The sequence below is a fragment of the Poecilia formosa genome, unplaced genomic scaffold (assembly GCF_000485575.1).
Source record: "Poecilia formosa unplaced genomic scaffold, Poecilia_formosa-5.1.2 Scaffold197, whole genome shotgun sequence".
Lineage (NCBI taxonomy): Eukaryota > Metazoa > Chordata > Actinopteri > Cyprinodontiformes > Poeciliidae > Poecilia > Poecilia formosa.
The window spans coordinates 416,046-432,234 of record NW_006800136.1 but is presented as its reverse complement, the minus strand read 5'-3'; the positions used below and the strand labels follow the sequence as shown (position 1 = coordinate 432,234).

The window sequence follows — 16,189 nt, the reverse complement described above, 5'->3', positions numbered from 1 at the left end:
CATCAAACAAATATTATCACCAAAAAGAAGCCAATACAACACAACTATAATCCTCCTAAAGCTGCAGAAGGTAACTTTTACATATAAAAAAAAATTCTTTTTCTTTTTCATATTTATTTAATCTGTTACAATGTCCTGAAGATGAGACAAATAATTGAGCTCCTCCCTGTGGTCCTGCAGAAATACACCGCTCTGACAGAAACAGCCAATCAGAACCAGGGGGAGGGTCCTAGTGTGGCCGAAGTGAATTACTGACAACAATGGATAAGAAGTTTCCCTGGCAAGTGGTTTCTCTGACTTTAGAACAGCTGCAGCGCACACACAAGGGTGACTGACAGCACTAAGACCCTCCTCCTGGCTCTGATTGATTGTTTTTGTGGCATATTTCTGCAGAGGGCACACAGGAAGGAGGCAGAGGACCTTAGTTTTTTCACAGATTATCTGTCTCTGTTAATATTTTTAAGAAATATGTAAAACAAAAACAACCAACAACATATTTTTATAAACGTTACATACTGCAGCTTCAATTAAGGGGAGAAAAACAGTCAAAACCAACTTGAAAACATAGCACACCCTTTTCTTAAATCATTAATTCATTGCAATTCATCTGATTTTGGGTTTATTTCTACCTGCCACAACCCAGTTTGATCAACATCTGACATCAAGAAATCACTGAAAAGACATTAGGCCTCATAAAGCAATGCATTATGCCCATATCTAAAAAACAAATAAGAACAGATAAAAAGCAAACTTGGTGACATCTGTCAGCTTTGAGAGGGTTACACCACCATTCCTAAGAATGGGGGTCATTATGCACGAATGACCCCCATGGAACGGTGGATAACCTTCCCAGAAGTGATGCCAAAAACCTGCGAGAAAGTATCCTGTGGACAGATCAGAGTAGCATCTCTGAAAAAAGAACATCGTGCCACCAGACAAACACGGTGGTTGTGGTGTGAAGGTCTGGGACTGCTCTCCTTCCTCGGGACCCGCATGTACTGCCTGTTATTGGTGGGACCGTAAATTCTGCAACTGACCAGAAAGTCCTGAAAGACAGTCTCCTGTCATTGGTCTGCAGCAGGACAAGAGCCCAAAAGCACACCATCAGGTCCACCGCAGAACGACTCAGCAGACTAAACAAAGTTGTTGAAGTGGCCTTGACAAATGCAACATTTAAATACAACTGAGATGCTGCGTTTTAAACAGTTTGTTTAAAATGCGAGTCTAACCATTCCTGCAAAGAAGAGTAGGTAAAAAACAAAAATTAACCCATGGCAATGGAAAAGACACATCCCCAGTCATAGCAGCAAAAAAAATCAGTTATCAGATTTAAAACTATACTTTGAATACTTGGGTTATCTTAAATATTAAAAGTTGTTTGATCATCTGGAGTATTAAATTATGACCAAAAAGCAAGGGAGAAGAGGAGCAAATAATTTATCTCCAACACTCTCCACGCTTACTTATTATAAACATTTTAATGTGGCACAAATGTCATATAATATAAACCTCTTTTAGATGAAAAAGTGAAAAAGTAGCACGATTTGACAAAACATAGATGACCTATCAAAGCCTAACACCGTTATGAAAATGCTCCTCCCTTTTAAATGAGCTTCTTCTACAATTAGAAGAAGCTCATATATAATGGGCCAGAAAGGGCAGAATATAATGGTAATTATATTAAGGGGGCTTTACAGTACATAAATATTAACATAATATATAAACTGTCAAAATAAATATGCACAGACCAGCCAAAGATTGATCAGCTCTTTCACAGCGGGGGAACTGAGTGGCGTTTTCCGAGGTGCTGCTCTCCACATCTGTTTGTTGGAAGGTTTCATTTCATCAAACGTTTCCCACCAAATCTATTTGCTTGTAAAATCTTAGAACATCACAAACAAACATTTGCACCTTAAAAACAAACTGCCGAAAATACGCCGTGGTCCCTTTCTCAGATTAGGAACGACTTTTGCTTCAGTTGCAAATATTTAAGACCGTGACATTTTTTAAGATGTCTTTTTTTTCTCTCTCTTTTTTCTTCATACTCTGCAAGCACAATGAATATCTCGGCTGGCTGCTTCAAAAGAAACAAATTATAGATTTGAAATGAGGCAGTGTGAAAGAGAAAAAGCAATTTAGGCAAATGCAGAAGCACCGAAGGAGAAAAGTACCAAAGGGCTACGCTGAAAAATTAAAGCCGAGAAAAGCCGTTTGAGTGGCAGAGAGGTTGCGTAAACAACCGATATGAAAGGGAGCGAGGTCTGCTGTGTTTGTGTGCGAAGCTCTGGTGCTGCTGCAGAGATTCACTTCACCTTGTTTTCACACCTGCACACAAAGGAATCTAATTAAACATTTAACCAAGGAGACACCCTGAAATTAAAACTCTTCAGCATGCCTCGTTGTCGCTTCCTTTTGGTCTCGCCTTGTTTATCAAGCGCTGCACGGTCACTAGAGGTAAGTGGTAAAGACACTATTGTTGATAATACAGATGTAATAAAGGTGCAGTCCAGTAAAAATAGAAGCCTTTAGCTTATCTGAACACCTGAACCTGGCTGCAGGTTATTTTAGGCGGTGGAAGCAGCTGAAGTTTGGATGTAGGTGCAGGTATTTTTGTTGTCATAATGTAAAGCAATCAACAGGAAAAAGTCTGGTAACGCTTTATTTGAAGGGGTGTGCAAAAAACCTGATATGACACTGACATAAACGTGACATAACGCCTGTCATGAACACGAAGGAGTCTACATGAATGCTTATGACAGTTGTCATGAAATGTCATTCGGTAAATAATGACACTTTTAATGCAAAGTTGACGCTTTTAATGGACTTTTAATGCAACTGTTAGAGCAACTTTTCATTAATAGTGTCATTATTTACCAAATGACACTTTGTGACAACAGTCGTAAACATTTATAAAAACTCCTTCATCTTCATAACGAGTGCCATGCCGTGTTTATGACAGTATCATGCCAGTCTTATGCACACCCCATTCAAACAGTGTTACCAAAACTGTTTTTTTTAAAGTCTCTTTTAAATGTATATCCCATTGAGGAATCTAATGGTTGGACGGGAGAACCAGTTTTTGTTCATACGTCTTATATGTAGAAACATATATTTTAATGTCTTTTTTCAAATTTAATTTTCACAAACAACATAGTGCAAAAAACAAAAATAAACAAAACAAAACCCACACACATTTGATCAATAAACATTAGCCAAGCCATAGTTTATCTGCACGTTATATTTTCTTGCAGAAGTTTTCCTTCTGTCTGAACTTTTTCACATTTGTCACATTACAACTTCATGCTTGTATGTATTTCATTAGGATTCTAATACCTATAGGATATGATGCAAGATTATGCAATGGAAACATAATAATACTTGCTTTATGTTTTTACATGTATTTTTTTTATATAGAAATTTGAAAAGTGCGGCCTTACATTTTGTTTGAATCGCTGTACCATGACGCTAAAGGAACCAGCACCAATTTGATTGAACTCTAGATATGTTTTAAAAGACGGTACAAAAGTTTTGCTCTCCAGACACGTAAAAGCTGGTGAAAACCTTCTGAAAAACGACTTTCTGCTGTAGTTTTGTGAACGCTACAATATACTGAATACAAAATCAACAGCACACTATTCAGATTCCCATTTCTAAACGAGTCATTTTCCTTCCTGCCTTTTGTTGATCTATCACATAAGTTCAAAATGCACAGAGGTCCAAATGGCCAGAAGCACAGACGGCTTTTAAAGGCATTGCATGCATGTTGTGTTATTCATGAAACCCTCCGCGGCTTTGATGTCTGCTTCTTTCGTTTTAGTATTATTTTTGTTTCTGGGCTTCGGTTTGTTTCTGCTGCTGCTGTTTTTTTTTTCTTAGTTTATCCTAAATTGCTCTCATCTTATCTCATTCCGCCATGTGGCAGTTCTGTTTCACATTAGCTCCTCAACATTTGCTCATGTAATTACTCCTCCCATTATATAAACCAACTTGATGGTTTTCTCTCTCGTCTGTCGGATTTATTTCCCCACTTTCAAATATTCCTTTTCCTGCTGGCAGCTTGATGTTTGCTTTGCTTTTCAATTGTTGCATTCAGCGCCGTGGTAACGTCTAGGCCCATTTTAGGCTCACGAAAAATTAAAGTGTAGGTCTCACTGCGGTAGTGCAGCCTCTTTTGAAACAGATTAATCAAACAACAACTGGCTGGTTTTGGTTGTTTTTCTTCTCTTTCGCAGGCAAATCTGAAACGGTGTATGTCAGCTATGAATATGTGGTTTCTTGAAACTAATATTTGAGAAGACATGTCTAGTAAGGACAAAAATCTGGTGCCAAAAGAAGTGCATAGGACTGATTTAGGGTATTAAAAAGGAAGTGGAACATGGAAGTTAAACTCTGTGACTTTAACCCAATTAAGGTGCTGGTGTAAAATGTTTGTGCAGCAAAGATGTTTTGTTTGTGCTGCTTTGGCTTTGAAGATATTAATGAAAGTTTAAAGGTTAAAAGGTCGCCACTTTTATTAAATCAAAATGACCTTTAAACTTTCATTAATATCTTCAAAGCCAAAGCAGCACAAACAAAAATTTTGTAGCACAAAAACAATCAAGTTGATTGGCACCAATTTTGTCTGGAGGTGGCTGGTTGACCTTTCATGACCTCTGGAAACATTTCTTAATATCTTTAAAATGACAGCGGCACAAACGGAAACTTTTGTGCACAAACGGAGCACAAACATTTTACATCAATTTTGTCCTCAACTTCACTCAGGTGAGAAGAACCATCCAGAACCAGAACCCACTGACCGGACTGTACTGTGTATCCATTTTGGATATTCTTGGGATCTCCCAGAGTTAACTGGAGAGAGACACTGGGAGTAACGGTTACCCCCAGCAACCTGACGTTGGATAAGAGAAACACAACGAATGGATTCCCAATCTTTTGTACATGCAAGAAAATGCTAGTACACAAAGTATGGCAATTGCTGTTAATTTTCCATAACCTTGAGCATACAAATGTGATGTTTTTTTCACCCCCTCCCGTGGGGCAACATCCAGAGATGTTGCATGCTAAGGACGTCAGCCTCACAACAAGTTAATTAGAGCACCTAATTTCCTCTGTTTTCCCTGATAAATAATTCAACAGTAAGAGTTTGTATGTTGTCGCCGAATATGCCCGGAGAAACGACATGAATAAATAAACAAAAGCTGGTGCACAGCCCAAGTTCTTTGAAAACAAGTAAGAGTTTATTGATCACGTGGTTTATGACGACGCCGGAACAGCAAATGAACCGTAAAACACTGAGCAACACAGATGATGGATTTAATTAGGCTGCAGAGGTGAAGCGCTGCTCAAACTGGCAACCTTTGGCACAATTAACAGTAGAAAAAAAAAAGAAAAAGAAGGTTGACACCAAACACAGCTCTACATTCATCATTACTCGTATGCCTGTACATTATTATTATTTTTTTCTCTCTCCTACAATCTGCCCCTGGAGCAATTGAAATAGGAGAGGATCTCAGAAATTGGTGGAGGTAATTTCCTGGAATGAATCTTTAATGGCAGTCTTCAGGAGGAAGGGAGCTATATTTTTTATTTTAGGCTGACGCAACGAGCGACTCAAAAAGTCTGCAAACGAAATCCACACACACCCAGTCAGAGCGAGGGTGTTGAGTCAAAGCTGAAAAAACTGGAGACACCATTGCGAAATGAAATTAAGTACATCTGAATTGTGAGAATAAATTGCAATATCTAATTTACTGCTGGGAATACGTGGGAATGTGCATCGAAGTAATAATGTAAACACTGGTATTACCTATGAGAATAGATAACAGCGTCTGAAACTGTCTTTGCAGTGATTAAAAAAAAAATGATTCTGGAAGGCCGCAGCGCCTTTCTCTGGCACTAAATTTCCGCATGTAGATAATGAGAAGTCTCACTGAGTCGCTGATTGGACAGGAAGTCAACTAAACGGAAACGATTCCCTAAAGTGGCACGCGGACGTAAAGTTATGCGCTGCCCGCAGAAATAAAACACACAGTCACTCATCTGAACGGCAGAGAAGCTGAACGAGGCAGAAAAGTGTTCTGCATACAAATCCCTTTTTATCTAATCTTTAGTTATCACCTCGTTCTCTGTTCATTTTTCAACCTGGCATGGCCCTCGGTACGCGACGCTGACGAGCGTTGAAATGTTTGACACCGCGGCTGGGTTTAAAGGAAAATACGAGGATGGTAAAAAAAAATAATTAAAAAAATAAAAAATAGCACATTCCCTTTCTCAGTGCAACGTGAATACCTTTGGTGCTTGTCTGTCTGACATCACAGCAGATTCGCTCTCCTCCCTAAGCCTGCAACACAAATGAGTCAGACAGATGGGTCAGGTGGCCCCTCCCCTCAGCGCTGAGTCACCGGTGACGTCGTCCACGTGAGCTGTTTTTAAATGAGACGTGTGATCAGACTTCAGCTTCTCTGAGTGATGTTTTTTTCCCCCCCTCTCCTGCTGCTAAATCTATTCCATGGTGACAGTCTGCCACATGCAAAAAAAAATCTAAGATGAAATACTGATGATCCTGGTGCCTACTCTGGTCTGTCTTCCTATATCATCTAAGTCACCACATTTCAGTGCCTTGGAAAAGTATTCATACCTGCACAACTTTTCCACAGTTTGTCATGTCACATCCACTGACTTTAGTATCTTTTCTGGTGGCTTGTGGTTGTAGACCATAAAAAAGTGTTGAAGGAAAAGAATACAGCAGAGGTAGGCGGATCAATCCAAAAATATGGATAATATCGATATCAAGTCTGTATCAGTATCAGATCGATACTAATATTATAACATTGATACTTCAGTTTCAGATTCTGTCTGGAAATTTTATTTCATTTTTGTATTGTAGTTTCTCAACTCTACATCGAAAAAACTTGTGATATTTTTTGCACTTTATTTAGGAAAAGTGCACGCAAATCATGTTAATATGCTATAAAAAGCATTTAAACTTTGTCCTATGTTTTAAAGGAGCAGTATTATGAGTTTTCCAGCTGTATAGTATCATTTTATAGCACAATGAAGTAACCAATGTTGCTGTCAGATGTAATAAAAATGCTGTACATGTCAAATTTGACTTAAAAAGAAATTTGACCTTGTAATTTAGCAGCTTAAAATTGGGCCTCTGTCTCTTTAAGGAACTCTTGCTCTTTCTAACACACCACCTTCAGCGAGGTCATCACAACGTCTACACCTCTATTAACCCTTTAACAACATTGCATTGGGATGTAGCTTGTATAATGAGCTCAGCAGACACGCAGTTCCACCAGGTGATTGCTAATTGCTGCTTGCTAGTCTGAAGGAGTTCATTGGGGAAGTTGCAAGGGAGAGGGGCTGCTGTGTGAGGTGGGAGTTCAGAAGCTTGGTAACCGCGGCTCTGAGGAGGAACTGTGTCTCAAAGTCGGCGCTCGTTCCCCCCAGCTGTTTTGAACGGTTGCCACGGGAGATTTAAGGATTTCTCAAACATGCATGAAAGAATCAAAGCAACACCCCAGGTGTGCTTATGGTGAGGGAAAATCATTATAACATGATGTAAAGCTCGAAAAAGTTGATTTTACATTACACTGCCTTAATAAAATAATTCAAAGGAAATGCACAAAAATGCCTAAAGGTCAGAAGCTTGATGATATATAAATCTTAAGAAAATAAAAAGTTTCAGTATCGGTGATACTTGCCCTGTATTTAATTTGTATCAGATCATGATCAAAACACACACACCTCTGCCACCAATACTTTTTAAAGTCATAATACGGTTTGTCACTTGGGAGGGATGTGGTTTCAGACAAGATGTGAAAAAGTTTGAACTGTATGAATACTTTTAAAATGCCTTTTTGTTTTGCAGGCTTACATTTCTCCACTTAGTTTACACATAAAATATGTATGTGCTTTCACCTTATTTTACCTGAAGAAGAAACACAGGAGTAAGCAAAGAGGCTATTACAACACTACGAGTCTCTGTTCACATCACCTCTAAGCTCTGTTAAAGCTGTGATCGTAAAGAAAACAAAACAAAAAAAAAAAGATGTGAAATGATTAGGATATTCGTCTTCATGACTTTACTGCCTGAGTTGCTGTTTCAGCCTCCCCCTGAGAGGCCCCTCCTTTGTTATTGTGTACATATCTCACTCTTCCCCCTCGCCTGCCTGCTTTCTGTAAGCCTCATTAAGTAGCTGAATATCCTCGTGATACCCTGAGCTCTCCTGCGTCTGCCGCCGGCTGTTCTGCCGGTGGGCTTCCACCGTGTCAGGAATAGTGATATTGATGGTCTCTGCTTCGGCGTTGCCGCCGCTGGGGATGAGCAGGGAGTAGGACGCGGTCTCGGCCAGGTCGCACGAAACGAAGCGGTTCTCCCGCCGGGAGTAGCGCAGCGACGGCGAGCGGGCGTGCATCGAGGACTGGCTGATGTTGGAGACGATGGAGACGCTGTCCATGGCCTCCTCGTTGTCGCAGATTTCCAAGACCTCCAGGTGGATTTTAACGTTGGTGTCTCCCACGCCGGCTCCTATGCCCATCCCCATGCCGATCTCCATGCCGACGCAGCTGACGTTGGTGTCCTCGGCGTGGGATCCAGACCCTGGGTCGTCTGCGCTGGGTTCGTGGCCGACGGACTTGGAGCGGTACACTTCCACCTTTAAGAGATAGAGATTATTTAGGCCCTTTACAAGCAGCGCATCATTTCTAGCTGCGTTTTCCGTTGACCATAAAATTGCGCCAATGGGGATTACAAAAATAAGTTTGCCTGATGGGGATGTGCCAATTTCGAAAAAGCTCTGGGATGAGGTGGTTTTGTGGCTCTACCAATATTAGTATATTTCGCTAAACTGCAATGGAAACACTTTGTTTTCGCATCACACGTGTCAGGTGTTACCACTGTAGGAAAAGACAGAGAAGATGACAGGAAGCATGTTTTTTAATGACTTATTGAGTGAGCAAATTTATTCTCACATGACTTAATTGCATTTCTTGTTTAAAGGAAACAACACAGTTTCGAAATTCAATTTGTTTTTTGACATAAGTGGAATATTGACCAAGTTTTGCACACATTTGAAATGGAAACGTTGCCACCGCAAAACTTCCCCTTCCTGTTTAACCAAGATTTCTTCTGATGCTTTAAAGAATCTGCTCAAGTGCTGGCTGGAGATTTAGAAAAAGTTTCCGAAGGAAAAAGAGTCCAAGCATATCCTTTTATTCAATATCCAACTAGTGCCTGGAGACAAACAGCTACGTTTCTATATTTAAGATAGGAATTAGGGCAACTTGGTCTTACAAAACTGCAGATAAACAGCAAGCATTTTTCAAAAACCAGTTCAAACGTTGTGCCACTCTTGAGACGTTTTATCCTCGTTAACAAGACTGAATGAGGACTGCGTTTGAACATCGGAGAACATGCTTTATTACTTGTCAGTGCCGACATAAAGGCTTGACAGTGCTAACATAAATTATTCCAAATCTACCTGCAGACTGTTCTTTTAAGCCAATAAGTCATCTTCCTGACACGGTAAGAGTCTTTGGAAGAAGAGCTTTAAAAGTGGAAAGTGTGGAAAAGAATTTGGAGTAATGTGTGTTATCAAAAACACAAATGACTTAAATGTGATCTTTTGGGGGTAAAAAAACAAAAGTTTTTTTTATTTTTTTTAATTGAAAACTAACTGTAGGTGGGCTTACAGGGTTTGATTGGCATGAAAGTCATTGTCCTCTGAAAGAATTGAAATCCCAAACTAATAAAGAAAGTAAGACTTTCATCTGCTTCTATTCACCACTGTGATATTTTACACAGCTACCACAAGGGATGTGGGAAAACAAAGCAGGGGAAAGATTACATCTTCCCAAATGTGGGCATCCTCTGCAGCCCACCCTATCGTAAGACTGATGGAGGGCCAAACAGGAGATTTTTGTTCTCGTAGCAACTGGAGAGAGAGTGGGAGTGGAGCACAGTTTTAAATTTAAGCACGATCAAATCTGTCGGTAGAGAAACTAAAACCTTTAAGCCGTTGGGTAGTTAGGATTGTGTTATTTTCATAGAAATTTTTTCATATGTATGCAATGTTTGTGAAGACCAAATAGTGACTTTAATCCAGTGGTTCTTAACCTGGGTTCAATCGAACCCGAGGGGTTCGATGAGTCGGTCTCAGGGGTTCGGCGGAGCCTCTGCCACGGAGGTAAACACACTGTGTAAAGTCGTGATGACGCCCCGTTTTGCCATCACTTGCTGCAGAGGATCACGTTACATTGCTTAGCCAATCAGTGCTGCGGGAAGGAGTTCCACTCTCAGCATGGATTTGAACTTGTGTCTTTAATTACTTCAGTAAAGCTCACAGTTTTTACCAAATTCTGTCGTCTAAATCTGCTCCCTTAGTCACATCTTTTTGGGGTTGGTACTACCTCTAGTGGCGTGGGGGAGGTAATACAACTAATATAATTACATTAATAAATCAGAATACCGCAAATTATTATCTGTGTCGGGAGTGGAGGGGGGGTGTCGGTGAATGCGCATATGAAACTGGGGGGTTCAGTACCTCAAAAAAGGTTAAGAACCACTGCTTTAATCAATGAAAGAGGATTTTAAAAAAACTATAAAAAAAATACTGAAAAAAATATTTCAAGCTCGGTAGTTTCTTCTAGATTGACCATGGATGAATGGTGTTCTCATTCTTTAGCAACTTTCAGCTGTGCTAAAAGCTGAACGGTGTTTTTTCCACTTAAAATAAAAAAAACAAAAAAAAAAACAACAACAACAAAAAACAGAATTACAGAGAGCGGAAAGTTCAACCAGCATTTGAACGAAAAGCTGCAAAACATGATGCATGCCCTTTAAGACTGAAATATTAGCTCACAGTCACAGCTGAGTTAGCCAATGGATGTTGTCCCAGTTGTTTCACTGTTTCTTAAATGCCAAGTTGATTAAATAAGTAAAGAGACAATTATATAAAACAAAGCTAAGGCTAAAGTACATACCAAGTGAAATTCATATAAAATGTCAAACATTTTTCTGCAACAAACCGCTGAGAAACGGGAAACGAAAGCTTGTCATCCCATAAGACTTCCAGTACGAGACGGGGCCGAGACTCTTTACCTTTTTGGCGTTGTTCGGGGAGATCTTGAGGCCGTCGCTGCTGACCTCGTAGGTGGAAAGAGAGAGCGTCTTGCCTGTGGGTGCCTGGAGAGACACAGTGCCCTGAAAGGCACACAGAGGTATAGAAAGACCGCCCGATGACCTCTGCGAAGGAAAACCACAGGAAACGGTGAGAGGGTGATTCAAGGGAAAAGCCGTACATTCTCTAACTAGACTCTGTTAAAATGAGGTGAGCTTGTGGAGGGTGTATAAGCTGAATTTATGTTTTTCCTCAACGTCTGAGAAATGTCACAACAAAACACCAGCCTTGGCTTATGGGGCGCGCGCGTTTTCATTGATTGCGGACAGTTGGTCGAATGTGGCAATGTGGGAACATAGATTTAAAAACCGTCCTCGAAATCAAAATTACTACCTGTATTTTGATGGAAGGAGTTTCTTAGCCCGACTGTGCAATGTCTTAGCTTAACACTTTTACACAAACTGGGAAATACACAAAGGGGTTCAATCTCCTCCATTTTTTCAGCTGCCTTGGCTGCTGATATTTGTTTTCTGTTTCTTGCATTGGAGTCATAAAGCAATTTGCAGTGAATACCTGCGGGAGCGGCCCGGCCCGTCAAGAAGCTTTTTGCACCCATTTTTTCTATCATGTCACGGCTGTTCTCTAATCAGCCTCAGACGCAACAGGATGCAGAAGTGATAGAAAAAGAAAAAAATATATATATTTTAATAAACGCTCCTTGTACACCTTTGATTTTTTTTTTTTACATATTTTTTTGCTTTGTTTCATTATTGCATAAATCTGGCTGTGTTGATGCAAACGGGAAAAAAAGTCATTCAAACATTTTTTTTTACTGTCATGTGCTCTAGAAAAGACATGTATAGAGAAACTGACATTTTACAGGTAGAAATTTTTGAAAAATGAATGAATAGTTGCTTTGTGTGGTGACAACTGAATGGAATAGAGAAAATCTTAATAAAAATCTTCAAAAACATGATTTACAATACTTCATCCCCGCATTTAAATGAGCACGTTGTGTCCAATAGAGAAAGGTAGAGCAAAACCCAAAGCATACATAATTTATTAATAAGACTCTTTGAATACATTGCATTAGTGACCTTTTATGCACAGTTATTAGACAGGAAGCAGGCAGAAAGAGAAGGGGTGGGACACGAAGCAAAGGTCCAGCTGTGGATGAATCAAGAACTACGTCCTCATCACGGCACCGCTCTGCCTCTACGTGACACACGGCCCCAAATAATATGCAATTTAAATGCAAACATCAGCACAGAATGATGCTGGAGTTACATCTAATAGCCGTCGCTTAGGTTTGACATCACACAGAAACAAAAGCAAGAACGCCAAGGGGGATTTTGAAAGCGGTGCAACCTTCTCGTTTTTCTGCAACTGCTGAACGCCAACGATTTGCTTTACTTCTACAGTGGATTCATGAAGGAGATGGAGCTAAATGTGCGCAGATCGCCTATCGTTTTCTCTTCTCATCCACAAAAACAGCTAAAGAATAGAATGAAAATTTGTTCTGCTTTAAAAATAATAATAAATTTTTATTAATAATTTAATAAAAAAAAAAAAAAAAATCATCAAAACCACAAGTAAAACACTGCAAACAGCTGTGTTCCTCCGCAAAATCCTGGAGGAGGATGTCAGCGAACGAGTGAACACGAGTTTCGCTTTTTTTAAAACCGACTGAGATGAGCATTTTAGTGAACATGCGCAGGGGTAAAAACAAACAAGCAAAAGAAAAAAAAAACCAAAAAAAAAAAACCAGTGTGGGTCCAGACACATGGCAGAATCCAGCAGTGAAGAGTTAAAAACTCCGATCCATCCAAACGTTACAGGACGTCGGCCCTTGAGTCTGAACGCCTCTCCTGTAAAGTGATGCCAATGGATAAATTCAATTTTACCTCCTGCCATCCACTTTAGACATCTAATTGATATGAGTCATCGTAAACCAAACAAACAAACAAACAAAAAAGCTAAATAAAAATGCTTCTGCTTCTACAATAAAAAACAATTGTGTTTTGCCACTGCAGCTCAATAAGAGCAGCAACCAGCTCACATTCGGACTTCATTCCTGCTGTTCAAAGTGACTGAAACTGGACCGTGTTGAACGATGACCAGTAACGGTAGGCCAATGTGTTGCTCCTCATATTAAAACCCTCCCTGCTGCTAAAATAAGATTTAAGACCTTCAGATATTGAAAAGAATGGATGAACAATTTAGCTGATGTCATATTTTTACAACTTACTTTACTATTGTGTTTACGGCTTGATTTATAGGTTTCAGGTTTGATTATGTTTATCCCCCCTGATTGTTTATTTTGGCAGAAAATTAGCCCTTGGTACATGAAATTGTTTTTGATTTTGATTTTTTTCCCCACATAATTTCTTTAAAACAACACACAAGGTTTAGCAGCGTGCAGGAGATGAAATAATGTGGCGCATGAAGAGAGATACACGTCTACAGGTCTCATTACGGCTTTGAATTATTAAAAAAGGGCTGAATGTGGTTATCTGATTGAGGCTGTGATGAGCAACGGAAAGCAAGGATGTTAGCGATCACATTCACTCAAATGACAAAGCCGTAAACACATAGGGCTGCAAATTTTACAGGCCATTCTGAAAGCAGCAGAAGGTTATTTGAATGTAGCATCCTGCTTTCAAAGTAGGTCCAATGATGGGGTGGAATGAGTACAAGAAATTAGCTTTGAGGTGAGAAAAAAACAAACAAAAAAAACAATATTTTTTCTCTCTCCGAATATTTTAAAGGAAGGCATTACTATAACTGTTCAGAAAATATTTTTAGTCATACAGTGCAGTCTTAATCTCAACCTACCGCAGAACGTATTATAACACTTTGGTTTGTTTTTTATCGAGATGACAATAAAATGCAATAAAAACATGTCGGTGGTAATAAATCCATAACTACGTACTGGAAGAAACTCGTTGTGACATTCCTTTATGTTTAGAGCAAAATTTAATGCTACATTTTGCTCTAAAAACAAAACTTACCTATTGTCAAATATGCTCCCTCATCACACCTTCCATATTAAGTAAGAGGTGTCGCTAAAAAACCTCAGCAATAACCGTTCAGCTACACTTTAGCATTCAATTATAGAGATGTCTTTTTCTTACTGACAGTGTTTTCAAGCGGAGCAATTTGCTTACGTTCTAAGCTAATTATTACATGATCGTGCTTTGTTTTGGTGCGACTCGCCGGTGATTTAGTTTGCAGCACAGGGTTGTTCCGGTTCCACTTGACAAAACTTTAAGAAATAGTTGTTTGACAGCATCAACACCTTGGACTGAATGTCATAAATTTTAAGTGTTTCAGCTGCTCTCTTCAGACCGCTCAACTTTTAACAACAGCCTCCTAGGCAACGAGTATGTCATGTCAAACAATTTAGCTTATCTAACCAATTTTTTTTTATTTATGTATGTGCAAAATTAAATTCCACCTAGCAAAGAGACGAATAAATCTTTTTTTAATTTTTTTTTTTACAAAGTTATTTTCAGACCCTAAAGAAACGCATTGCTCCGATTTCGTCTGCTGAATTAAACAAAAATTATAAAAATAAAACAAAATAAACCTTATGTGGCTTTGTCCACATTTCCTCTTCTAAGCACATTTACAATATTGTTCTGGTCAGGCAGAAGGATAAATAGGAAAGACGTAAAACAAAGACAAAGTCCAAAGAACGAATTCTAAAATAGCCTTTTAAAAACCCTGGAGAAAGATTGATGAAGATTCTTTTTAAAAGAGTACAAGAACATTTGGTGCCATGGAGGCAACATTGAAGAAAATTCTAGGGAAAATTCACTTTATGTTGCACAGTTTTGTTTTGTTTTTGTCTCACAAGATGAAGGGTTCAACTACCTCCATTTAGACTACTTTTCCTTTACTCCAATTTTACGACTTTCCTGACTGAAGCGATATTAAACCCATTTGTGGTTTTTTGAGTGTGTGTTGCATTCAAATGTTATTAGAGGAGCCATTTTTGTTTTCTAGGTTTGGATGAATCCTATGAAGAGGGAAACTGACTTTCAGGGGCTAACAACTGAATGCACATTGGATCAGCACATCCCCTGAGGGAAAGGGCTAGTAAGTGTATTTCAAGCTTTGTGCTCGGTAATAGAGCATAAAGTCACAGAGGGGGTAAATACGTCTTTAAGCTCCGATTCTAACTCTCCCTCTGGGTGCTGAAGGCCACAGGCTCTGGCAGTGAGGGGGGTGGAAAGGTACCGGCTAATGACATCTAGCCTGCTAACGAGGAAGAAAAACACAGCCAACACGGGTACTACATGTACCGCTGTGGGTAGCGAGTTTGTACTTCCACATGTATGGGCTCCAATCAGTGATTAAGCCTTAAGGAAAAACTAAAAAAACCCCACAAAATTCCCTGTTAAAGAAGCCCAGAAGTAGGACACACACACACACTCGCGCGCAAAGACAAAAACGACACACCGAGACGTACAAGTCTGCAGTGAGAATCTGTAACTTCCACATGATGCAAAGTGAGTGCCAAAAGCCAAGCTGCAGATGCATGCTCTGTGGATTTCCACCCTCTGGTGATTTTTTCGAACCAAAAACACATTTCATACTTGCAAGTGGAACAGAGACGGAGAAGAGGAAACTCAGAGACTCAGAGATAAAGCGTGCTCGTGAGGGTTTGTACACGCATGCATGCATGCCCGTGTGTTTCCACAGTCTATGAACCAAACACAAAAAAAAAAAAAAAAAAAACAAAAAAAAAAAAAAAAAACACGGGTTAATGGTGTTATTTTCCCCCCCACACAAGTTACAAGTCAATTTCGAATTTCAAAGGGTTGTGCCTGTGGCTGCTCTGCTATTTTGGGAGCAGATCGAGGCTGATCTCCCATCTGTTTCTGTTACCGCCAATGCCAAGGTGCATTAATCATCATGCTTTTACCGTTCTGCCCGCGTTTAACTATTTATTCGAGTCTCAAACACACAGAGAGATTTAAACTTTCGCCATTATGAGAGCGAAGCATGCCGACAACAAAGCAAGAAAGGTATTCAAAATTTATAAGAGGAGGAGCGGA

The 16,189-nt window shown here is 39.6% G+C and overlaps 1 protein-coding gene across 1 annotated transcript in view; it reads right to left on the bottom strand.

Moving 5' to 3' along the window:
* Positions 1–7,358: 7,358 nt before the first annotated feature.
* The window catches only part of LOC103148058 (probable G-protein coupled receptor 149), a 17,546-nt gene continuing 8,715 nt past the window's right edge, over positions 7,359–16,189 (bottom strand). The window contains exons 4-5 of the mRNA XM_007566672.2: positions 11,108–11,251; positions 7,359–8,663 (exon numbers count right to left, since the gene is read on the bottom strand). Coding sequence (XP_007566734.1) covers positions 8,157–8,663; positions 11,108–11,251 — 651 coding nt within the window. The 3' untranslated portion in view covers positions 7,359–8,156. The remainder of the gene's footprint in view (positions 8,664–11,107; positions 11,252–16,189) is intronic.